Genomic DNA, 26,448 nt, shown 5'->3' with positions numbered 1-26,448 from the left:
ATGCTTTACAAATAGTATGATCAAGATTATGATGGCATGTCACTCCAGAAATTATCTGTGTTATCGTTTTACCTGCTCGGGACGAGCAGAACTAAGCTTGGGGATGCTGATACGTCTCCGACGTATCGATAATTTCTTATGTTCCATGCCACATTATTGATGTTATCTACATGTTTTATGCACACTTTATGTCATATTCGTGCATTTTCTGGAACTAACCTATTAACAAGATGCCGAAGTGCCGATTCTGTTTTCTGCTGTTTTTGGTTTCAGAAATCCTAGTAAGGAAATATTCTCGGAATTGGACGAAATCAAAGCCCAGGGGCCTATTTTCTCACGAAGCTTCCAGAAGTCCGAAGGAGAGACGAAGAGGGGCCACGGAGGGGCCACACCCTAGGGCGGCGCGGCCCCCCCCTTGGCCGTGCGGCCCTGTGGTGTGGGGCCCCCGTGCCGCCTCTTGACCTGCCCTTTCGCCTATAAAAAGTCTCCGTGACGAAAACCCCAGTACCGAGAACCACGATACGGAAAACCTTCCAGAGACGCCGCCGCCGCCGATCCCATCTCGGGGATCCAGAGATCGCCTCCGGCACCCTGCCGGAGAGGGGAATCATCTCCCGGAGGACTCTACGCCGCCATGGTCGCCTCCGGTGTGATGTGTGAGTAGTCTACCCCTGGACTATGGGTCCATAGCAGTAGCTAGATGGTTGTCTTCTCCCCATTGTGCTATCATTGTCGGATCTTGTGAGCTGCCTAACATGATCAAGATCATCTATCTGTAATTCTATATGTTGCATTTGTTGGGATCCGATGAATAGAGAATACTTGTTATGTTGATTATCAAAGCTATGCTTATGTGTTGTTTATGATCTTGCATGCTCTCCGTTATTAGTAGATGCTCTGGCCAAGTTGATGCTAGTAACTCCAAGAGGGAGTATTTATGCTCGATAGTGGGTTCATGCCTCTGTGAATCTGGAGGAGTGACAAGAACCACTAAGGTTATGGATGTGCTGTTGCCACTAGGGATAAAACATTAGTGCTATGTTCAAGGATGTAGTCACTAGTTACATTACGCGCAATACTTAATGCAATTGTCTGTTGTTAGCAACTTAATACTGGAAGGGGTTCGGATGATAACCTGAAGGTGGACTTTTTAGGCATAGATGCAGTTGGATGACGGTCTATGTACTTTGTCGTAATGCCCAATTAAATCTCACTATACTCATCATGATATGTATGTGCATGGTCATGCTCTCTTTATTTGTCAATTGCCCAACTGTAATTTGTTCACCCAACATGCTGTTCGTCTTATGGGAGAGACACCTCTAGTGAACTGTGGACCCCGGTCCAATTCTCTTTACTGAAATACAATCTCTTGCACATCTTTGTTCTCTGTTTTCTGCAAACAATCATCTTCCACACAATACGGTTAATCCTTTGTTACAGCAAGCCGGTGAGATTGACAACCTCACTGTTTCGTTGGGGCAAAGTACTTTGGTTGTGTTGTGCAGGTTCCACGTTGGCGCCGGAATCTCTGGTGTTGCGCCGCACTACATCCCGCCGCCATCAACCTTCAACGTGCTTCTTGGCTCCTCCTGGTTCGATAAACCTTGGTTTCTTTCTGAGGGAAAACTTGCTGCTGTGCGCATCATACCTTCCTCTTGGGGTTGCCCAACGAACGTGTGAAATACACGCCATCAGTCCTCACGGGCTACAGGTTGGGGTGAATCCTCGCAGCATTCATGTGCATCTAATCTTATGATATGTGTAAGTATTGACTAAGAGTTTTGCAATTTTGTATCCTTGTTTCCAGTTAATTGTGAAAGGTCTTACTCTAGTTCATTTAGTTAACCGAGTCTTTCTTTGGAAATAATATTGCCAAACAAGTACAACAAGAAGAAGTCTTCAATTTTGACTTGTATGATGACCAATTGTCTTAAGGGTTTAACTTTGAAGATACTTAACTCCATAGATGTTGTGATAGACTTGGTAGCACTCTTGATAGGAGTTGTTTGATGGAGTTGAAGTCTAGTGGTAGCTGAGACGCGTGCCAAGATGTAAAGTTGTATATAAAATATGAGATATTGCTTTACACATGTCAACATATGCATTAGTGTCTGATATTGCTTTATGCGTGTCAACACGACTATTGCGCACACTCTTGGGATACTAGCACCATTGGCCCCATGATTGTCACAATCCTACAAGGTAATTCATGACTTTTACTTGGAAACTATCAAAGTAATCTGAAAAATATCACTTCTCAAGTCTTGGCATGGACTCGTTACTGTTAGATGATTATATTCTTGAAAGGCAATAAGTGGATAGTAAGTGTTCTGATAGCCTTGATCGATTGATGTGGGCGTAAGAAAGATACTTCATTGCTTATACGTCTTTAGACATGCATTTGATCTTCCAAGTGTTCCTTGGCAAACTGAGAGTTAACTATTTAAGCTAGAGTAATTGTTTCCACAACTAGCTATTCATACTTATAATCTTTATTGTGATTGCCTCGAGTTACCAATGCTTATATTATACTCTGACACTTCTCTAACTATGCTAAGCTTTCGAATCGAAGAAGTGCTAGACTGATAAGGTTACCACTTGTAAGTGACTTTGCTTTCTCGTTATTTTGGTTTAAACGCCAAGTTTCTTATGGTTATTTGTTTCTTGCTCGAGGACGATCAAGTTTAAGCTTGGGGAAGTTGATGGATGTGAAATACGCCATATTTTCTCACGTTTAAACCCTTAGATAAGTCAAGAATTGAGTAAGTTTACCTCTCAACTTGCCACTAATGTTTAATCAATGCAAAGATGTGCAATCTCTTCTATTTATGGATGATATGCAGGAAATCGTGTCATAATGATAAATGGACATGCAATTACTGAAGAAAATCACGTCAGGAGCATTGCAAAGTTCACTATGCTCAGAAAGGAGGTTCTTGTGGCTTTAACGGGCATCGGTACGGGCAAGCCCCGCCCGTACCATCCGCCCGTACCACCTGCGGCTACGTGCCCGAGGTCCAGCACTATAAAAATCGTGAAGGGACCGATGCTGAAAAGAGAGTCATTCGTCGCCAAATAGAGCCGCCATCCACCCGATCCATCTGCACCACACCGAAGGAGATCCATCACCATAGTTCATCCATCGCATCTCCCATCTCCTCCATCGCCATAGCCACCGGAGATCTCCTTGAGAATTGGCAACCATTGTAAGACTATTGTGATTTCAATCTAAGTATTTTGCACAATGATTTCTATCTTTGAATTTGATCTTGATATTATGTGTGAGTAGTCCTCACGGGCTGTGGGTTGGGGTGAATCCTCGCAGTGTTCATGTGCATCCAATCTTATGATATGTGTAAGGATTGAATAAAAGTTTTGCAATCTTGTATCCTTGTCTCTTTGCCTCGTCTTGATGATCTGTAGGTACCCATATCATTCAGGTCGATCAAGGGAAGAGGTGGGATGAGTGCAGAATGCCGTGCTACTGTGAAACTTCAGTGACATATAGGGAAAAGTAATGGTACATGTTTAGTGATTCATTCGGTATCATATCACAATCATCTAGCTTAAGGTTTCGGTCCGTATTTACTTAAAAACTGTTGTTGCTTGCGGCTGTGAGGATAATGGTTGGACCATTAGTCTCTTGTCACCTCTAGCTTTAGGGGCAAGAGTATTTACGGATGTGCTAATCACAAATCTCTTATCTCTAGTTTATTTGTTACATATATGTGTTTCATTTATATATGTATGCATAGTTGCAGGTGAAATCTTAACCATGGCCTATTTCGATCATTGAACACAACCCCCTTAAAAGTAAACTAGATAGGTCCGGTAAACTGAAGATGAAGTACACTAGCAAGTCTTGTAGACGTTTCCTTCACACCATTTAGCAGTGCTTCCCAAGGTTCAATTAAATCCAGGTTTTCTAGGGAAAAAGCTTATCATACTACAATCGGTAATCTGGATCGAAGGTATCAACCCTTTTTCTGGCGCCGTTGCCGTGGAAGCAATTGTGCTATTCCGGTAAGGTTACTAGAGATCATGTTAGTTATCTTATTTTTAGTTTTCAGTATTATTTACTATCATTAGTTTACTGTTCTATTCTCTATTTGAAAACCCAAAAAAAATTAGTTACTTGTTCTTTTGCAATCATAGAAGAAAATACAAAAAAGAAAATCACTATGGCAAAAAAGAAGCTTGGGGAATATGCTATCCCCAATGATGATTTTATTAGTGCACCCATAACTCAGCCCGCTGTTGAAGCGGAGAACTATGAAATTAAGTCTAACCTTTTAAGTTTGGTTCAGCAGAACCAATTTAGAGGCTCAGCCGCTGAGGATTGAGGTATGCACTTAAACACATTTACTGAAATATGTGATATCATGCGCAATAAAGATGTTGGTCCAAATGCTATTAAACTATGCTTGTTCCCTTTTTCATTAAGAGGAAAAGCAAAGGACTGGTTGCTAGCTTTGCCTAAGGGAAGTATAACTTCATGTGATGAATGTACTAATATATTTATGACTAAGTTTTTCCCACCAGCAAAGACTATGCAACTGCGTTCTAACATTACATGTTTTAGACAAGAAGACTGCGCTAGCGCTTATGGGAAAATATGAAGGAAGCCACCATGACCTGTCCAAGTCATGAAATGGAGTTAATCCTGCATTTATTTTATAGGGATTTCTATTTTCGTGCCCCTGCTTCGTTAGTTGTACTCAGTTTTCCCCAGCTCGTTAGTTTTTCCTCAGCTTTCCCCTCCCTCTAGTTTGAAACCCCTCAAAGACGCGGGTTGCCGTCAGGTCAGAGGCCTTACCGTTAATCTGACGGGTGGGGCTGCACAGATGTGGGGTTGCATAGAGGGCAGTTCCTCTCTGACCGTCTCGTGCTGACGGGTAGCCATCCATCTACCGCTGGCGCGTGGGCCGTTTTATTTCCTGATTGTATACGCGGTGCTGCCAATGACAAATGGGGCCGCTCTATGGGGCTGCCGCAGCTAATGACCAATGGGTCGTCTATTTATTTATAGAAAATTATATTGCCGCTCTGTGGGGCCTCCGCAGCCAATGACCGCTGTGGCAGGTGACTATTTTCGCAGCTTAATATAAAGTGACTCTTATGCTAAACATTGTGCATCCAGACGTTGACCTAGCAGTGGCGGCGAGCATAGCCGTTCTGACCATGCCGATATCGGCATCGGCATCGGCATCGTTTGGAGGATGTGGTGCTCGAATAATAGTGGAAATGCGATATTATCTTTTACATGCATAATATATAGAAAATAGTTAGATCTCTAAATCGATGCATATGAAGCTACATATATATTCTTGGTCATAATCCCCTTATCTAAAGGGGATGGATGCATGGCTTCACGTCGTCGTCGCTTTCATCGTCAGTATCTTCGTCGTCCGAGTAGTAGTACTTCCTGCACATTGTTCCATCGAACACCTTCACTGTGAGCACATCATCGCCTTCATATTTGAAGTGTACGAAGCAGCCGAAATCCACACCGTGCGCGATGGCGAAATTCTCCCAGCCCTTGTCGAGGTACATCCGGCCTTGACCGTCAAATAGGACCTCCACGGTCCAGAGACGAGGACCACAGTCAGCTACTCGCGGATACACCTTAGCTGGCTCCTGGCCGTCAAGATAGTCCGCAAAATTTTTTGGGAGAGCCTGCAAAGAGATCGAGCGCCGATCGTTTGAAATTAAAGGTTTTTTAGAACATGCCCATAATTAATCACATGCATCATATATGTGGGAACGCGTACGTACCTTCTTGACCAAAGGGTCTTCATAGACGACGATGAAGAACTCCTCTATGATCAATGGCAGTGTTGACGGTGGTGGTGGCAATGATGATGATCCACTTCCCCTTCCCCTTCCCCTTCCCCTTCCCCTTCCCCTTCCCCTTCCCCTTCCCCTTCCGGTCCGCGTCCGAGACGTGGAAGCCATGGCAATGGATCAAGTGTATGTGAACGAAGAAGAGAGAGGCAGAACCTATTGACACAAGGGATGGTCGTGTGGGTGTTTATAAGGGAGAGATGACCGTTGTAGGGGTTTACACAATAAAATAAGGAGGAGGTGAACGTTGGTGGGGGTTTACACAATAAATTAAGGAGGAGATGACCGTTGTGGGGGTTTACACAATAAATTAAGGAGGAGACGACCGTTGTGGGGGTATATATCTCAACAAAAAAGTAATGCGGACTATCTTGACGGAAATGGAACTTCGTGATATAGTTTATCATTTTACCGTGAAAAGTAATGCCTAAAAGAAATGGTAATTCGTGATAGTTTATCATTTACCGTAATGGCTACAACAAATCGTTGATGGTTTATCATTTTTTGCGTGAAAAGTAATGGCTACAAGAAATGGGTGATGGTGTATCATTTTTTGCGTGAAAAGTAATGGCTACAACAAAATTGGTGATGGTTTACCCTTTTTTGCGTGAAAAGTAATAGCTACAAGAAATGGGTGATGGTGTATCATTTTTTGCGTGAAAAGTAATGTCTACAACAAAATCGGTGATGGTTTATCTTTTTTTGCGTGAAAAGTAATGGCTACAAGAAATGGGTGATGGTGTATCATTTTGCGTGAAAAGTAATGGCTACAACAAAATCTATGATGGTTTATCGTTTTTTGCGTGAAAAGTAATGGCAACAAGAAATGGGTGATGGGTATCATTTTTTGCGTGAAAAGTAATGGCTACAACAAAATCGGTGATGATTTATCGTTTTTTGCGTGAAAAGTAATGGCTACAATAAATCGGTGATGGTGTATCATTTTTTTGCGTGAAAAGTAATGGCTACAACAAATCGGTGATGTTTTATCATTTTTTGCGTGAAACGTAATGCCTAAAAAGAGTTTATAATTTAGCTCGTGAAAAATAATGCAGAAAACCAAACTTTGCGTGAAGCTAACCGACGACAGAGAGAGAGATAGGGGTTATCCTGCCCGTTAGATCATACGATCAACGGTCGGCGGGCACGATCCGCGTGACATGGGCTAGACCAATCAGGGCAATGTTGGGCGTCTGTGAGAGTTTGTGAAGGGAGAGGCAAAACTGAGTAGTATCAAGAAACCAAGGGCAAGTGAGTAGTAAACAGACTAAGGGATTCAAATATGAGATTTAAAAAATGGAAAATGCGTGTTTTGTACAATGAAACCCATCTTGGCCTACCTCAAACTATTTGCAATACAAATCTACATGAGTGTGAAAATTATGGCCTCATTCAGACAAAGTATGTTTTGGGGAAAGCTGTTTTGGGTAGGGCTTATTATGGAAAACCATGCACCTTCATAGCTACTAGGTGATTTGAGAAGTGGCAATTTGTGGTGAAACTTGATTTTTCTATGATTTATCTATGATTTGAGAAGTGGCAATTTGTGGTAAAGACTCAATGAGTAAGTGCCACTCTTTTTCGGAATTTTTTGCACGTTAAATAACTCATTTAACTAGTTAATCCCATTTGTTGACTCTCTGTTGACCAGCCACTTGAGGGTAAAACTGAGTATATTGCACTAGCCAGTATTAGCACTCAAGGCGAAAATTGAGCACACAAAAAATGCTAGTATATGACTCGAGGGTATACCTGAGTATATCTAAATTTCCAGGGTTAGACCCGAGGACGCGTGTTGCGGTGCAGAAGTGGAAGACGTGCCATTGTTGACGCGTGTCGCGGTGCAGACGTGCAAATAGTGGACGCGTAGGACACAGGTCGCATTTAGGACGCGTAAGCCCCTCCTTCCCTCCCTCTGCACACAGTCGTCTCATTCTCGCTCACGCACGAAACCACCCCTCTCACGTCACATCAACTTCTCCAAATCGGAAAAACCCCAACCGCCCTACGCACGCTACCCTGCCGGCGATGGAGAAGAAGAATGCGCTGGCGGCCGTCGCCGCCGAGCCCGTCGCCGCCGAGCCTGTCGCCGCCGAGCGCGGCGCCTCCGTGAACTGGGCCTCTCTCTCGGCTGATGGACCACTTCACAAGATCGGCGAATGCTTACTGGCAAACGAGGAGTACGCCGACACCTACTCTGCTATGAGGCAAGTCTGTAGAAATTGGCGCTCAGGTTTGCCTGAGCCCGACGTGCACCTGGACGAATGGATCATGCTAGACCACGCCCTTCCACGCGTCGCTGAGTTCACCTTCCTCCAACTCGGCACATCACGCTCCGTCACCATAGATCTATCGTAAGTTCATACAAGGTTCAAATTCCTCCATATCTACCTTTTTATTTTCAATCTTAAACATCTTAGTGCTGAATGTTATCTTCATCTATATATTTTAGATACTACTTCGTCGGCTTTTGCCGTGGCGTCATCGTGCTTGCCCAGAAGAACCCGCCACACAAGATACGGCTTCTGAACCCACTCACAAAGGCATCGAACACTATGTTTGAGGCGCAGATGCCATCTGTTTTTCTGAATTCAGTCGCTGTAATCAAATCCCCGACTATGGTCTTCATTGCCGCACAATTCCCGCCGGAAATTGGTTGGGTCGATGAGAGCACTCCAACTAAGGATATATATGAAGATTGGGGAGAAGAAAGATTTTCGATCGAGAACCATTGTCTGCGTTGTATTACCCCATTCAATGGTGAACTGTATGCAATAGCTGCGGACAATTTTGAGTCCGGAAGAATAGTGTGCACCAATGTACAGTTGCAGCAGCGCGCGAGCACTGTCAAGATGGAGACACTAATTTCATTTCCAGAACTTGGAAATGAGAAGTTCTACCTTGTGAAGTCGGATGGTGATCTGCTGCTTGTGTTGTTGGTCAACCTGGCTTTGGCGGGAAAACCATTGGTGTACCGTGTGGACATTCAAAGCCGCTCTCTCCATCCGGTCAGTAACATTGGCAGTAATGCCTTCTTCGTGAATTATATCCGGTGTATCTCCGTCGACACTAGAGTGCACCCGACACTTCGACCTGGCTGCATCTACTACACAGATTTGGGTTATATCAGAGAGTACTCTCATGATACAAAGGCATGGGATGAGTGGCCACTACGTGTGGATAGAATAGGAAACTACGGTATGAAAAATGAACACAGGCCATACCGTCTGGAGGATGTATTGGCCGCACACTGCAGACGAAACGAGTTCAATGAATATTTCCTTGGGGTAATGCACGAATGGAGCGACGAAGAAATATATGAGGAGGAATGAAGAACAAATTCATTCATCCTGGGGTATCCTAATCTTCTTGTTGTCCATACATTGCGTGCGTCTTGTATATTTTTCAGCTTAGTTTGTCGTGAACATTAACAACGTTATTGGCTGCTTTTGGCTGCTGTATGCAGTTTATGTATTATACTTAGTTTTCTGATTATGCTGTTGTGAATTTATCATATACTAGCTTCTAGATTTGCTGCCATATTGGGCAAAAAACGAGGGCCAAAAGGCATAAATAACCCCAGAGATTTGCTACTAGATTTGCTGCCATATTGAAGAAAGACAGAAATAGAAGCTTCTCTAGATTTGATACTAATTTGGTGAAAAAGACAGAGAGAGAAAGAGGGGAAAAGGTGCTCTTAAAAATGCCAATTTGGGCCGAGAGAGACAAAACCCAGCTCCTGCTCACGTGCAACCAAACGCTTCTTGTCCTGTCTCACGCGGTCCCTTTCTACCAGCCCCACGCGACGCGGGCCCACAGACGACGCGGCGCAACACGTCAGCACAGAACGTCCAAATAAATGGATTCCTTCCGTCTGAGCTCCTTCTGCGGGTTTCAGACATAGGCTTGGGGAAAACTGAGGAAAAACTAAGGGGCCGGGGAAAACTGAGTACAACTAACGACCCGAGGGCACGAAAATAGAAATCCCTATTTTATAATGCACTTAGCCTACTTTTAAAGTATATGCTTGATACTGCAGGAGGAACATTCATGAGCAAGCCAGTGGCAAGGAGGCTTCTAGATGATTTGCAAAGTAACCATGCCCAATATCATGTAGACAGATCCTCCTCAAGAAAGGTGAACGCAATCACCGAAGGTAACAATGAAGAACTTACTTCAAATGTAGATGAGCTTATACATATTATGAAGGGTAAGGAAACTACCCCAAGTTAATGCTATCACCAATACTAAAGTTGAGGAAATAGACTTTATAGCAAGAAGTACTTATAACCCTGCTTGGAAGAGTCAAAACTATGACTCTAATTTTCCTAGACAATATAATAATAATGCAGGAGTTTCAAATAATAACTTCACCAACGGTAATGAAGCAAGCAATGGTAAAACTTCATTTGAATGTACTTTCAAGAATTTTATGCATGCTCAAGCTGAACAAAATAGTACCCTTTCACTAAAAATCATAGCACTATGTTAGGGAATTTATCTAACCAAACCATTTCTCTTAAGAATGATGTTCAAATTCTATAGGAAAGGACGAAGAGTCACCTATTATTTCTTCTAAGCTTAATAGTTTAGGTCTTAGGCTAGGTAGTAATGAAAAAGAGTTATCTATTTCAACTAGAGACTTGAAGCACATGGAATTTGATAGTCTTACGTTATTCCAAAAGCTTTGACCCTATTGAATTCCACCTATTTAGATGAGGAGAAGCGATTGCCACATCAGATGGTCAGCTTCTTTCTCACCTAGTTGGTGAGTTTCGGAGGTGGGTTTGTATGAGGACGACCTTTACTCTCTATATGAGCTAAAGGCATCTCGTCGGAAATCCAAATCCTCCTCTAAACAAGAAACCGCGAAAACGGTCTAAAATTTCGAAATCTCCCATTTTTCCCAATGAATGGCATGTTTGCAAATAGCATAGGTCTTGGTGACTTGGCTAAACACTTACATTTTGCTGATTGTATTAGGGATCATAATTTGGATTTTTTGGCTATTTCTGAGACGGGGAGTGATACGTCTCAAACGTATCTATAATTTCTTATGTTCCATGCTAGTTTTATGACAATACCTAGATGTTTTATTCATACTTTATATCGTTTTGATGCATTTTCCGGTACTAACCTATTAACAAGATGCCGAAGCGCCAGTTCCTGTTTTCTGTTGTTTTTGGTTCCAGAAAGGCTGTTCGGGCAATATTCTCGGAATTCGACGAAACAAAAGCCCACGATCTTATATTTCACGGAGGGTTCCAGAACACCGAAGAGGAGTCAAGGAAGGGCAACAGGGGACCCACACCATATGGCGGCGCGGGTGGCCCCTGGCCGCGCCGACCTATGGGGAGGGAGCCCCCTGGCTCCTCCGACTCCGCCTCTTCGCCTATATAATCCCTCGCGACGTAAAAACCCTACACCAATTGACGAAACTCCAGAAAGACTCCAGGGGCGCCGCCGCCATCGCGAAACTCCATTTCGGGGGACAAAAGTCTCTGTTCCGGCACGCCGCCGGGACGGGGAATTGCCCCCGGAGTCATCTCCATCGACACCACCGCCATCTTCATCGCCATCGCTGTCTCCCATGATGAGGAGGGAGTAGTTCTCCCCCGAGGCTGAGGGCTCTACCGGTAGCTATGTGGTTCATCTCTCTCCCATGGTGTGATCTTTATGTGATCATGAGCTTTGTATCACTATTAATCTATGTGCTACTCTAGTGATGTTATTAAAGTAGTCTATTCCTCCTCCATGATGTAATGTTGACAGTGTGTGCATCATGTAGTACTTGGCGTAGGTTATGATTGTAATCTCTTGTGGATTATGAAGTTAACTATTACTATGATAGTATTGATGTGATCTATTCCCCCTTTCATAGCTATTGTTGACAGTGTGTATGCTATGTTAGTACTCGGTCTAAATTGCAACGGTCTATTATGCACTCTAGAGGTTATTTAAATATGAACTCCGGATGTTGTGGAACTTGTTTACTCCGGCTTGAGGTGTGCTTTTGTAGCCCTACACAATGAATGGTGTTTGTTATCCAACAAGAGAGTGTAGAAAGTAGCATTTATTTATTCAGTTATGTGATCAATGTTGAGAGTGTCCACTAGTGAAAGTATGATCCCTAGGCCTTGTTTCTAAGTATTGAAACACCGTTTCCAACAAGTTCTACTACATGTTCGCTTGCTGCCATCTTTATTTCAGATTGCAATTACTACTTACAATCATCCATATCACTTGCATCTTACTATCTCTTCGCCGAACTAGTACACCTATACATCTGACAAGTGTATTAGGCGTGTTGGGGACACAAGAGACTTCTTGTATCGTAATTGCAGGGTTGCTTGAGAGGGATATCTTTGACCTCTACCTCCCTGAGTTCGATAAACCTTGGGTGATTCACTTAAGGGAAACTTGCTGCTGTTCTACAAACCTCTGGTCTTGGAGGCCCAACACTGTCTACAGGAATAGAAGCGTGCGTAGACATCAAACTATTTTCTGGCGCCGTTGCCGGGGAGGTAAGGTAAAAGGTATTCACATCCTCCGACTACTAAGCTATTTCCTAGCACTGTTGCCGGTGTGTGAGTGCTCGAAGCTATTTCCTTTAGATCCTGCAATTGCATCTTTTTGTTTCTTGTTTTTATTTCACTAGTTAGGCTTAATGGAAAACAACAAAAAAATTAGAGATCTTTATAGTATCTATCTTGAATTAGGACATGATGTGTTTGAAGAGAGAATTAAAAAACCCATGGAACTTTGTTTGCAAAATAGTTGTAGCAATGTTATTAGCATGAAATCTTTGAACACTATTATTGCTAATGCCATGGAAGAATTTAAGCTTGGGGAAGCTGGTTGTGATATTTTTAGTCCCCCAATTTTTGAGGAGAAAAATTTCTTTGATGATACTTTGCCTCCCATTTATGATGATAATAATGATAGTGGTATTTTGGTGCCACCTACTATGGAGGATAAAGTTTATTATGATTATACTATGCCTCCTATATATGATGATTATGGTGATGAGAATAATAATGATAGCTATTTTATTGAATTTGCTCCCACTACAATTAATAGTAATGATTATGCTTATGTGGAGAGTAATAATAATTTTATGCATGTGCAAATGCAAGCAAAAGACGAATAGCTTCAAGACGGGCTACCGGCGCAAAGGTATCCTCAAAATCCGTACCTTCTATTTGGGCAAACCCTTGCGCCACTAACCTTGCTTTGTTTCGTATGACAATGCCATTCTCATCTTGCTTGTTCTTGAATACCCATTTGGTCCCAATAACACTGATGCGATGATCCTTAGGTCTCTCAACTAGAGACCATACTTCATTACGAGTGAAACACTCCAATTCTTCTTGCATGGCAATTACCCAATCCGGATCAACCAAGGCTTCATGTACCTTGAGTGGTTCAAAACTAGACACAAAAGCATGGTGTTGACAATAAGTGATAAGTAATGCATGGTGTCTACGAGTTACCACTCCTTTTGAGATGCTACCAAGGACTTGATCTACTTTCATGTCACTTGCCCTTGTAGCGGCCTTGATCTTCCGAATGGTTCCTTCATGATCAATGAACTCATCTCTTGCTAGTACTTGATCATGAGGGACCACTTGAGCTTGATCATGAGTTGAGGATGTCTCTTGATCACCATCGTGGTCTTGCTCAGTGGAATGAGGACTTTCTTCTTGTTCTTCGAAATGTGACTCTTCTTGAGTTGCACTTGATGGTTCGGCTTGAGTTGAGCTAGGCTCCACTTGAGCCGTGCTTGATACTTCTACTCCATCATCTTGATCATCATTATGAACTTCCATGGGCCGGATGTGTCCAATGCCCATATGCTTGATGGCACTAGATGGATCATCATTATTACCTGCAACACATGGAACAATTTGCTCCACTTGGGAGCCATTATCCTCCAAGAACACCACGTCACAAGATGCTTCAGTAGTCCCAGTGGACTGGTTGTAGTATCTATAGGCGTGAGAGTTCTCCGCATATCCAACAAATATACCCTCTATGGTTCTAGTTTCAAATTTACCGAGCTTTCCTTTGTTGTTCTTAACAAGACATTTGCATCCAAAGACACGAATGTACATGACATTAGGCTTGTTACCTGTGAGAAGCTCGTATGGAGTTTTGTTATGGAGGGGGCGGAGGAAGAGCCGGTTGGAGTAGTGGACAGCCGTAGAGATGGCTTCTCCCCAAAAGTTGTGGGGTGAGTTGAATTCACTCAACATGGTTCTTGCCATCTCAATGATAGTCCGGTTCTTCCTTTCAACAACACCATTTTGTTGAGGGGTGTATGGCGCCGAAAACTCATGCTTGATGCCCTCATCATAAACAAACTCTTGCATGGTGTAGTTCTTGAACTCGGTGCCATTGTCGGTCCTAATCGCCTTGATCTCGGATTCATACATAGGTTGAGCTTTCTTGGCGAAGGTGATGAACTCTCTATGGGTCTCGTCCTTAGACTTAAGGAGAAAGACCCAAGAGTATCTTGAGTAATCATCAACAATGACAAGTCCATACTTGCTCCCACCAAGAGTATCATAATGTGATGGCCCAAAGAGATCCAAATGAAGGAGCTCCAACGGCCTAGATGTGGTGATGATACTCTTGATAGGATGTTTCTTCTTGAATTGCTTACCGGCTACACATGCACTGCAAACACGATCTTTCTCAAAAGAAATGCCGGTTAGTCCCACAATGTGCTCACCCTTTAGGAGTTGTTTAAGATTTCTCATGTTGACATGACCAAGGCGGCGATGCCACAACCAACCTTCGTCATGCTTGGCCGCCATTAGACATGTGGAGGGAGAGGAGCTCTCTTTCGAGAGGTCAACCACGTAAAGGTTGTTCTCCACATATCCAACAAGGACCAATTTGAGATTGTCACTCCTAAAGACTTTCACATAATAATTAGTAAAATATGAATTGTAACCGGCATCGGCAAGATGATATATAGAAAGTAAGTTATAGCCAAGGGATTCAACAAGCATGACCGTCTCAAGGCACAAGTCCTTAGAGATTGCCACATTGCCATACCCAAGTACCTTTCCCTTTGAGTTATCACCAAAGGTGATGCTTGACTTCTTGTTGATATCTTCAATGAATTGATCAAGCACACCTCTTCCTCCGGTCATATGATTGGTGCATCCACTATCAAACACCCATTTTGGACCACCGGAGGAATACCCCTACAAAATCAAGTAGAGGATTTAGGAACCCATCGATTAATGGGTTCCTTTGCAATGGCAACAATATCTTTTGGTACCCAAATTGAGTACTCTCTATAAGCACAGCCATTACGAGGGCCGACATAGCTAGCATAAACATCACCATAATAATCAACAAATAAAGCATAGTGATTGTTTGGCCCCGTGCGGTCACCACTAGTGGCTTTGCCCTTTGAGGCTTTGCCATCATTAGTGACCTTCTTGTTCTTATCTTGAGCGGGCTTCTCCTTCTTGTAGTTGTTCTTCTTGTAGGACTTGGGAGTATATCCAAGTCCAAACTTTTGATTGTTTGACCTTTGCTTACTCAAGAGGTCATCCAATCCCATCTTGTTCTTGGCGGTGGTGAACTTTGCAAGTTCCTTTGTTAACCTAACATTTTCCTCAAGAATAGATGCTTGCTCACAAGAAGATTCATTAGGATGATAGTCGAGACCATATTTAGTCACCAAGGATTCAAGATATGCATTGGTCTCAACATGCAAAGAGAGTTCCTCTTGTAAACGAACATGTTCCTCAACAAGCTTAGCATGCTCACTAGTAAAAGAAGTGGAGGAACAAGCAAGCTTTTCAACAACAATGGGATCCTTCATTGATCCAAGAGCCTTTTTGTAGGTTTCTTGGAGTAGGTCATGGTTCTCTCCAAGTTTCTTGAGCTCATCCTTAACAAGCTTGTTAGATCTTTCAAGGTGGTCAAGATCCCTAGTGAGAGAAGCATGAGCAACTTCAAGCTCCTCCTTTGAGGCATTGAGCTCTTGAGTCAATGATTGAGCCCTATCAATAGTTTCTAGGTCCTTAACTTTATCAAGTTCATGAGTTTCAATTTGTTGCTTAAGGCCTTGAGATATGCACCTTTCGGTTTTTAGCCCTTGTCTTAGCAGATTGAATCTCCATTCTTTTTCATTCAAATGATATTATAATTCCTCAATGGACTCATCCTTTTCTTTGAGGGAGTCCATCAAGAAATCAAACTTGACAAGAGCTTCACCACGAAGGGTGCATCTAACATTGTAAAGTTCCTTAAGCACAATTAATTCTTGTTGATTTTCAGTTTCATCATCAAGAACACTAGATAAAGAAGGTGGGGATTCCATTACCTTGGTTTCTCTTGCCATAAGACAAGAGCCAACGATTGTAGAGGAGGGAGAGTCATCGGAGTCAACATCTTGAGTTGTTCTTGCCATGAAGGAAGAACCAACATCATTCTCCGTGGAGTAATTCTTGGAGTAGTCATATGTGAAGAGTGACCCGGGCTTAGAGAAAGCCAAACCGGCCACTCCGGCCTCCTTCTCCTCATCTTCCTCTTCTTCATCGGACAAGTACTCGGCCCCTACAAAGGCTCTTCCCTTGTTCTTCTTGTATCGATCGTTGATTGGGTTTGGCTTCAATCTTGGCTTGATCCCTTTGATGAACTTTGGCTTGTCTACCCTCTTCTCATAAGGGCACTCATTTGCAAAGTGGCTATCTTCATCACAGTTGTAGCAAGTTCTCTTCTTCTTCTTGTCATTGTGGAGCATTGGAAACTTTGCCTTGTACTTCTTGGCAAAGAGAGCAAAGTCGATAGCAATGTCACTAGTTGAAGCTAGTCATCTCTTCATCTTCTTCAATTTCATCGTCTTCTTCTCTTCCATGGTTAGCTCTAGCTTTGAGAGCAAGGTTGTGTGACGCTTCATGGTTGTGTGAGGCTTCATCAACACGGTTCATTGCCATGAGCCTTTTTCCTGCCTTGGCCATGTTTTCATTGGCGGCCACATAGGAGACTAGGTCATCGGAGTTCAAATCAGCACTCTTGGTCATGATTTGCAAGTTGAGTGCAAGGTTGGTGTCTTCTTGCTTGACAGCAATCATAGCAATGACCTTGGACTTCATGAATGCTTCATTCATCTCGAAGCCGTCATTGTACTTCTCAACTCCAAGTCCCTTGACCCTTACGCTAAGAGCGCCAAGCCTTGCATAGGCATCGGCCACGGATTCTCCTTCTCGAATAATGAACTGGTGGGCCTCTTGCTTTGCGGTCTCATAAAGAGCTGATTGGATAAAATCGGTTCCCTCTTGGAGTACTATGATTCGATCCCACAACTCTTTAGCGGAGTCAATGTCATTGACTTGATCAAGGAGCTTGCGGTTGATGCCACTTCTAATCTTGTCACGTGCGGAGGCATTGAGTTGACGGTTGTAGAATTCGGTGGAGGTCAACCGAGCGGGATCATGTGGCTCCCGGTATCCATGAACAATGATCTCCCATAACTCCACACTGCAGCTGCGAATACGAGATTCCACAGCAGATTTCCAAAAAGGAAAGTGAGTTCCATCAAAATGGGGAACATTCCCACTATGGTTTATATGAGGCATGGGTGAAGTATTTTTGGGATAGTCATGGTTGACTTCATGAAAAGTCCCTAGGGAGACCGAAGCCGCACTAGGAGTCCCACTAGTCAAGTTCTTAAGCATGGCAGTCATCTCTGCCATTTGGCTTTGTAGGTCATCCTCCTTTTTCTTCTTCTCGGCATCATATGCCAAGAATCTAGATTTCATCTCTTTAACCGAAAGGTTAGAGTCTTCATCTAGACCCTCGAATAGTTTATCCATCTCACTCTTAAGGCGGTGAAGCCCTTAATAAGAGTCCAGGCTCTGATACCAATTGAAAGTTCAGAGATGGTAAACCTAGAGGGGGGTGAATAGGTTTCTACAAATTTTAATTCTTTCTTTGCAATATTAGGCTTTGCGGAATATAAAGATGAGCCTAATGCAAACTAAAGAACCTATATGAGGATACAACTAACTCGAGCACGAAGGCTCTCACAGGCAGTTAAATCACAAGTAAGGAGTTCGGTTAGAGATAACCGATAGCACGCGGAGACGAGGATGTATTCCCGTGTTCCCTTCCTTTGCAAGAAGGTACGTCACGTTTGGAGGGGTGGAGGTCCCACGAAGGATTCCCCACGCCACGAAGGCTCACCCTATTCTCCAGAGCCTATCCCACGAAGGAATAGCTCACTCACTTGTGGTAGACTTTGAGGTAGCCTCCAAACCTTCACAATCTGGTCAGGAGCAAATCCACAGCCCGGATGCTTCCGGACCACTCTTGCCCACCTAGGGTTTCCAAGGAACCCTAGGAAGCAAGCTTCTTGACGAATACAAGGGGGAATGAGATTTGTCTTGGTAGAACAGTAGATCAGGTCCTCCTCTATCGTTTCCCCGGAGGGATTTGAGTTTGGGTGGAGGAGGAGGGAGCTCTGAGGCTTTTGGTGTTTCTAGCAATGGAGTATGAGAGAGAGAGAGAGAGAGAGCTTAAGAACATCTTGTAGTGTAGTGCCTAACTTTTCAGAGGTAGAAGAAGGGCTATTTATAGTGTCACTTGAAATATGGCCGTTGCTCACTTGACACATCAGCTTTCTCCCGAGGTTCTCGGTCAACCAGACCACAGACCGAAGAGCCCAGTGTAGGGGCCGGTCGGACCGGACCAGGGACCGGACCCGCCGGTCCAAACCGGGCGGCAGGCCGGACCACGACCGGACCCTCGAAATGTCCCGCAGTACTCCATCCGGTTGCAGTCAGCGTAGAGCCCGGTCGGCGCCGGGGCGTCCAGTCCAGAGCCCGGTCAGACCGGGCCAGGGACCGGACCCACCGGTCCAAACCGGGCGGCCGACCGGACCTCGACCGGGGGGCACTTCGTGTCTCCCAGTAAGTCGCCCGGTTGGCATCAGCGCAGGAGCCGGTCGGCGCCGGAGCGCCCGGCCGTGCGCCCGGTCGACCGGGCGGCAGGCCGGAGCCAGCCGCGCACGGTCCGGTCCAACCGGGACACTGACCGGATTCATGCTGTAGACCCCATTTTGATTGTTGTGGAAGTGGGGGGTCTCCTTTAGCCTTCTTGTTCCTTTGATACACCATTTATGCCTCTTTGGCTAATACCTGAGATTATCCTTACAAACATGTATTAAGCCAAATACTCTAGCACGGTGTCATTGTTACCAAAATAATGGATAAGGGTAAAATACCCTTACACTCCTCCCTTTGGCTGGCCGGCCAAGCTTGGTGGAGTCCCTCCGGGACTCCACCTTCCATGGTGATTTCTTCCGGACTTTTCTAGAACCTTCTAGAACCTTCCATAAATACACCGGATCATTTTCAAACTTAGAAAATGACTTCCTATATATGAATCTTATTCTTCAGACCATTCCGGACCTCCTCGTGATGTCCTGGATCCCATCCGAGACTCCGAACAAAACTTCGAACTCCATTCCATATTCCATATCTAGTTAAAACGACATCAAACCTTAAGTGTGTCACCCTATGGTTCGTGAACTATGCAGACATGGTTGAGACTCTTCTCCGACCAATAACCAATAGCGGGATCTGGAGATCCATAATGGCTCCCACATATTCAACGATAACTTAGTGATCGATTGAACCATTTACATACAATAACGATTCCCTTTGTCTCGTGATATTATACTTGTCCGAGGTTTGATCATCGGTATCTCCATACCTTGTTCAACCTCGTCTCCGACAAGTACTCTTTACTCGTACCGTGGCATATCATCTCTTGTGACCAAGTCACATGCTCGCAAGCTAATTAGATGACATTCCACCGAGAGGGCCCAGAGTATATCTATCCGTCATCGGGATGGACAATATCCCACTCTTGATCCATATGCCTCAACCCATACTTTCCGAATACTTAATCCCACCTTTATAACCACCCATTTACGCAGTGGCGTTTGATGTAATCAAAGTACCCTTCTGGTATAAGTGATTTACATGATCTCATGGTCGAAGGACTAGGTAACTATGTATCGAAAGCTTATAGCAATGAACTTAATGACGTGATCTTGTGCTACGCTTAATTGGGTGTGTCCATTACATCATTCATCTAATGACATAACCTTGTTATTAATAACATCCAATGTTCATGATCATGAAACTATGATCATCTATTAATCAACAAGCTATTTATACAAGAGGCTTACTAGGGACTCCTTGTTGTTCACATAACACACATGTATCAATATATCGGTTAATACAATTATAGCATGGTATGCAAACATTTATCATAAACACAAAGATATATAATAACCACTTTATTATTGCCTCTTGGGCATATCTCCAACAAATAAATCCCCTGGTCCTGATGGCTTTCTAGCTGAATTTTATTAGTCTTACTGGGATGTCATCAAGTTTGACCTGCTGGCTCTTTTCGCGGATCTTCGTGCTAGACAGTTGGAGTATTTTAGGCTCAAATTTGGTGAAATTATCGTATTCCCGAAGGTTAATGAAGCAGAAAGGATCCAACAATACTATCATATTTGTATTCTTAACGTGAGCACGATCCGACTCAACACGGTGGTTGGTGGCTGATCATGTGATTAGGCCTTCACAAACTGCTTTTATCCAAGGACAAAACATCCTGGATGGGGTTGTAGTCCTCCATGCAACTGTTCATGAATTGCATATAAAGAAGTTTAATGGAGTGATATTAAAGATTGACTTTGAAAAAATCCTATGATAACGTTAAGTGGTCTTTTTTCAGCAAACTCTCATAATGAAAGGTTTCTTTGATGCGTAGAGTGCGTTAATCAATAGTTTCGTCTCGGGGAGGGGGGGGGGGGGTGTTGCCATTAAAGTCAATGATGATGTCGGAAAATACTTTCAAACCAAGAAGGGGCTAATACATGGCGATCCATTGTCGCTAGTGCTATTTAATATAGTGGCTGATATGCTTGCCATTTTGATTGACCGTGTAAAGTCATAGGGCCAGATTGAAGGGGTTATTCCTCATCTTATTGATGGAGGATTTTCCATTCTTCAATATGCCGACGATAAAATTGTTTTTATGGATCATGACATCGAAAAGGCTCGAAATCTAAAGTTAACTCTTTCAGCATTTGTGCAGCTATCGGGTCTAAAAATTAGTTTCCATAAAATTGAGTTGTTTTATTTTGGTGAGGTCCAAGACCATGTTGCATATTATGTTGAGCTTTTCGGCTGCGGGCAAGGCCAATTACTGATTAGGTATTTTGGTATTCTGATTCATTATCGGAGAGTAACCAATATCGAATGGAAAATGGTTGAGAAAAGACTACAGATTAGATTAAGCAGTTGAAAAGGAAAATTAATATCCTTCGAAGGAAGGTTAGTTCTCACAAATACGGTACTAAGGGTGTGTTTGGTAGCATGTATCTACCAAGAAATTCTCATCTCAACAGAGAATTCCAATGATACTAGTGTTTGTTAGGCTGGGTCAGTACAGATGAGCTATGCCCACCTCATACAAAAAACGTCCCTCAGCCTGGCCCGATTGTGAAGCTCAAATCGAGCTTCACAACCCAGCCAAGCTGAGTCCATCCCGCAATCCACCTCGTGGGCCTACCAGCGCACCCCCAGACACTCTCCCGTGCCTTTCATTTGCTCACGGACGAACAAGTCGTTCTCGTGCCGCTCCTCTAGCTACCGCTCGCCCCTTCCCTCCTGGCCGCTGGCCGCTGTCTGTTGTCCGCCGCTGTCTGTTGTCCGTCGCTGCCCTCCTGGCCGCCAGCCGCCGTCGCCCCGTCCTCTGGCTGCCCCTGGATGCCGCCTGCCTCTGCCCCTGGAAGCCGCCCCCCGCAGATCAAGCTAAAGGATGCCGCCCCTCCCCATGGATTTCTCCCGCCGCCGTCGCCCCCTCCCCTGGACACCGATCGCCGCCCGACACCCTCCGCTGCTCCTGGACGCCGGTGGTCGCCGGCCGGGCTGCCTCACCACCGATTTGCTGCAGATCAAGCTCAAGGAGGCCATGAGGACCCGATTGCTTTTTTATTTGCTCTATTCTAGGACCTATTTCAAAAAAAGCTGCACCATTTTGCAAAATAAAAATTGCAAATAAAGAATATGGAATGAGTGTGTATTTTATATACTTACATAAATCTAACTTTGTTCAAATATTAAATTAGTGCTAAAATTAATTGATGGTATCCTCACTATCTCACCACATACATGTGCTACCAAACAACATCTCAGCTCAGCTCATACATGTGCTACTAAACACCATCTCATCTCAGCTCAACTTGGCTGAGATCATCATGTATGAGAAGAGATAGTTATTCTCAGTTGACACGGGCTACCAAACACACCCTAAGTAACATGGTAGTATATATGATATCTTTCTTCCAACTTCCTAGATGAGTCTTAAAAAGATTGAATTATTTCCAATCAAGATTCTTCTGGCAAGGGGGTAGTGAGAAGCGTAAATATCGACTGGCTAAGTGGAGTATGCTTTGCCGACCCAAAGGTCATGGAGGACTTGGCATCCAAGACCTCCAGGTAAAGAATAAGGCCCTACTCAGTAAATGGCTATCCAAGTTACTTACCGAAGAGGGAGCATGGCAAACACTCCTCAAGAGAAAGTATATTGGCTCAAAGGCTCTATCTCAGGTTCTTTGGAAACCAAGAGATTCACATTTTTGGGCTGGTTTTATGAATACAAAGAAGTATTTCTTTTCATATGGATCTTTGTATGGGCCAGAAATTCATTTCTGGGGGGATAAATGGTTAGGTAATACCACGCTCCAAGAAAAATATCTGGCATTGTATAATATAGTGTGCCACAAAAGCCATACTATCGCTAATGTGTTGAAAACATCCCCACCGAATTTAGTGTTTAAAAGAAGTCTCATCGGACCTACACAAACCTCTTGGCATGATTTGTTACAGTGTCTTGAGTTAGTTCAACTGACGCAAGGGTCTGATAAGTTTCGTTGGAATCTCACCGGAAATGATTCATTCTCAGTAGCTTCCATGTACAATGTCCTGATTCAGCCTGACATCGCAGTCAATAATAATTCAAAAATTTGGAAGATGAAGATACCGTTTAAAACGAAAGTCTTTGCATGATATCTTCGTCGTGGGGTCATTCTTACTAAAGATAATCTTGCCAAACGCAACTGGCATGGAAGTAAAAAGTGTGTATTCTGTCATCATGATGAGACTATTAAACACTTACTTTCAGTGTAAGTTTGCTAGGTCTATATGGTCAGCCATTAAAATAGGGTCTACCTTATACCCACCACGTAGTGTTGCCAATATATTTGGCAACTGGCTCCATAGTGTGGATGTTAGGTTTAAGCGTCTTATTAGGATGAGAGCGATTGCAATTATTTGGTCGTTATGGCTATGTAAAAATGTCAAAATTTTCAATAATATTTCTTCCTCTTTTATGCAGGTCATATACCGGTGCACAGCTACGCTCCGCTCATTGGTGCCACTGCAGTGGGTGGAGCATCGAGACTTCTTTATAGAGGTATCTTCACGGTTGGAGGATACGACGAGGGATATTTTCTCCCAACATGGGTGGCAGTGTGATCTACGTCTAGATCCACCTAGCTAGTCCTTTTTATCTTTCGAGAACTTTGTTTTTGCCTTCGGATATCAGTGTTGTTTTGTAACAGATATTTGTGCGGTTGTGTGCATCCAAACTATGCAGAGGCCAAGTCTATTGCTTAAAGTAATACAGTACCCATTATCAAAAAAAAAAAAATTATACATTCTACTTTTTGAACTTCATGATATTTTTTTGTACTTTTAATGTTAAATTAAAAATTAGATAAAAATATTAGAAGAAAAAGCATGTCCCGCGCAAGACGGGTGAACATGTATTCCCATGCGGGGCCGCCAACCCGATACGTGCCAATGATCTTGCGCATCCTATCGCCGTTCCCGTGTGCACGTTGGTCCAGCAGGTCCAGCCTTTCATGTTGATCTTTTTACATACATGTGAAAGGAGGGGCAAAACTAAGCCTGACCATACCTTGAGCAGGGATGTGAAAACTGAAAAGATTTGGTCCTGAAAATGCAGGCTTGAGCCCCGATGTTTTATGCAAAATCTGGACAAAGTATGAAAAACAGGTGGTTGGGCCTTGGCCCACGACTTCCTAATATTCTGATATTATCATAATATAGAGCCCTTCTTGGACCGATGTCAGGCTACAAAATCTAGCCCAAGCCCAACATGAGAAAGTAGGTGAAACAACCTCTTTTGTTGCACAGTCCCGCATATAATATCTGTAAGAAAGTTCAAAATATATAGTACTTGAAAAAAAAAATAAAACCGTGTCTAGGAGGAACTAGACACTTTTTGATATAGTAGAAGCGGGACTTGGCGTGACAATTCCAAAATTCGTTCCTGACAGGAATCGAACTCTGGTCGCGACCCCAACCACTGGGCTAAGCCCACGTCATCAAAAAAATATATAGTACTTGAGATGATGGCATCAATGCAAAAAATGTGTTTCCCCGTGAACGAGACCTCACACGCAAGCTTCCACTCAGTTTCTTTGCATTTCGTTGACTCCAATTTTCAGCAATTTATGGAAACCTGATAAAACTGATGATACATAAGTGCACCAATTTTAAAGTACCAGATCGACGGCTAAAGATGCAGAGGATGTTTGAGAGAATCGCTACTGACTAAGGGTAGTGGAAGTTGGTGTTTTCTATCACGAAGGACGTAAGGTGGTGAATTGGGTCTTTAATCGCCCTTATTGACTAGTAGATTGAGAGATTGGTGGTGATGCTGATTTTTCTTGAGGTTGAGGTTCTTTTCAGTTTGGTGAACGTTAAAGTGCTCGTTGTGTAGTGTTAGTTTTTCTGTTGCAACAACGAGTTTGTAGGGTTGCGAGAGGTTTGTTTGTGTAGTTCCCCGAGACTTGCTCATTTTGCATCAGCCAACCCACATACATGATGGTTTCGTTAATGAAATCACGATCTATGATGAAATTATTCAATATAATAGTACATGATTACGATGGGCATCTAAATCCTCTTGCTAATTGACAAGAACAGAGTGTATGGAATTACCATGTACTCCTTCTGGTTGTATTTAATCAACACGCGTGCTGCAAGGAAATAGCTTACATACATATATCGTTGGCGTCGATTAAACATGATCGAAGGTAGTACATTCATATCCCAAGTATTCCCAACCCAATGTGTTGTGACCCTGCGATTACATCTTCTCACGACACAAGCAACACCCAAACTATCACGTGCGCCCATCTTGCGCAACTTACACAAACTAGCAACCATGGGTTACGCTGCTGCTCGAGAGCGAAAGGGAATATACCCCCCGCTTCTGTGGACGGGCTGATAGCATTGTTCCTTTCCTCCTCAGTGCACGCCATGATGCTCAGCCTGCACATTGGGTAAAACAATCAAAGATCGAAGCTGACTAGCTAGGGAGCACCGGTTTAGTTAAAGAACGAAGCTGTTACCCTGAGGACGTGCACTGCGTGGCCGGCGTCGTGGCCATGGCCGTGGTGCAGCTTCACCCCGTGCTTCCTGATCTGCTCCCTGACGAACTTCTCGTAGATGAAGGAGGCGCCCCTGAACTGCGGCAGCACCAGCCACGCCACGAAGAGCAGCTTCACCTCGTACCATAATGGTATCCTGCAACAAGAAGACACGATTATGTTCTGCATCCGTTGGTGAATACTGAGTAGCATGCGTCGATCGGGGCAAGATCTTCAGGAAGATCATAATCATAGAGTGTGTATGGATCAATTTCGAGAACCGAACAGATTACAGGTAGTAGCCTGAATTACCAGTACAGAACTCGCTCGGCTGCCATCTCAAATAGGGCAAGGAAGGAGTAGATGATCCAGTAGGCCAGCCATTGCCCGTCGTCCAGCTTGGACGTGCTCTCCATCGCACAGATCGAAGCGTACCTGGTCCCAAAAAACCAACATGTTACACGTACAACCCAGTATACAGCTGATCAAAATTTCAGTAGAGAGCATAGCCTTATGCTGCAAGGCACAACAATACAACGATAAACTGATCAGGCAAATCAGCAAGCTACTTACAGCGGGTATATCAGGGTCAGGCTCGGCCTGCACACGCAAGAGAAAGCACTCATTCACCTGATCAAATTACAGAGACAACTTATCCAAAAGGAAGAAGGATTCATCATGGCACTTACCCGGCGAGGGCGTGGAGGTGGGTGATGAGAGCCCATGTCTTACCCATCTCCGCCGGCGGCTAAGCTTGGGATCGAGCTAACGATCCTGATGGAAGTACACACGGCCTCTAATAACTTTTGATTGATGGGATTCGATGTGCAGAAGGAGTTGGGGCGAAGAGCCAGGTTTTATTATGCCATCACGGCAATGGCGAGGCCCCCCTACTCGTAGGGATCTGGTGCTTTGCTTGGACGTGGCGTCCAAGGCTGGCTGGGTCGGACCTTGGCCCGACCAGAGATCGACTGGGCTCGAATCGCATCGCGTGGGCGAGGCACCTTGTCTAGCTGTTTCCTTCTCTTCTCGGGCCGAGGAGCACGTTAGCGTTGCACACGTGACGCTCCTTTTATTCAGGAGGGGAT

General features: G+C 43.9%; 1 protein-coding gene across 1 annotated transcript; it reads right to left on the bottom strand.

Moving 5' to 3' along the window:
• Positions 1-24,968: 24,968 nt before the first annotated feature.
• On the bottom strand, positions 24,969-26,203 carry LOC127298198 (protein HVA22). Its single transcript, XM_051328125.2, has 5 exons — positions 26,050-26,203; positions 25,934-25,960; positions 25,673-25,795; positions 25,343-25,517; positions 24,969-25,262 (listed from the first exon to the last, which is right to left on the bottom strand). Exons 1-5 carry the CDS (start codon positions 26,094-26,096, stop codon positions 25,239-25,241), a joined length of 396 nt encoding a protein of 131 aa, XP_051184085.1. The 5' UTR covers positions 26,097-26,203; the 3' UTR covers positions 24,969-25,238.
• Positions 26,204-26,448: the final 245 nt, after the last annotated feature.

This window comes from Lolium perenne, chromosome 5 (assembly GCF_019359855.2).
Source record: "Lolium perenne isolate Kyuss_39 chromosome 5, Kyuss_2.0, whole genome shotgun sequence".
NCBI lineage: Eukaryota > Viridiplantae > Streptophyta > Magnoliopsida > Poales > Poaceae > Lolium > Lolium perenne.
The sequence above is the reverse complement of the archived record's forward strand: the minus strand, read 5'-3'. Positions and strand labels throughout refer to the sequence as shown.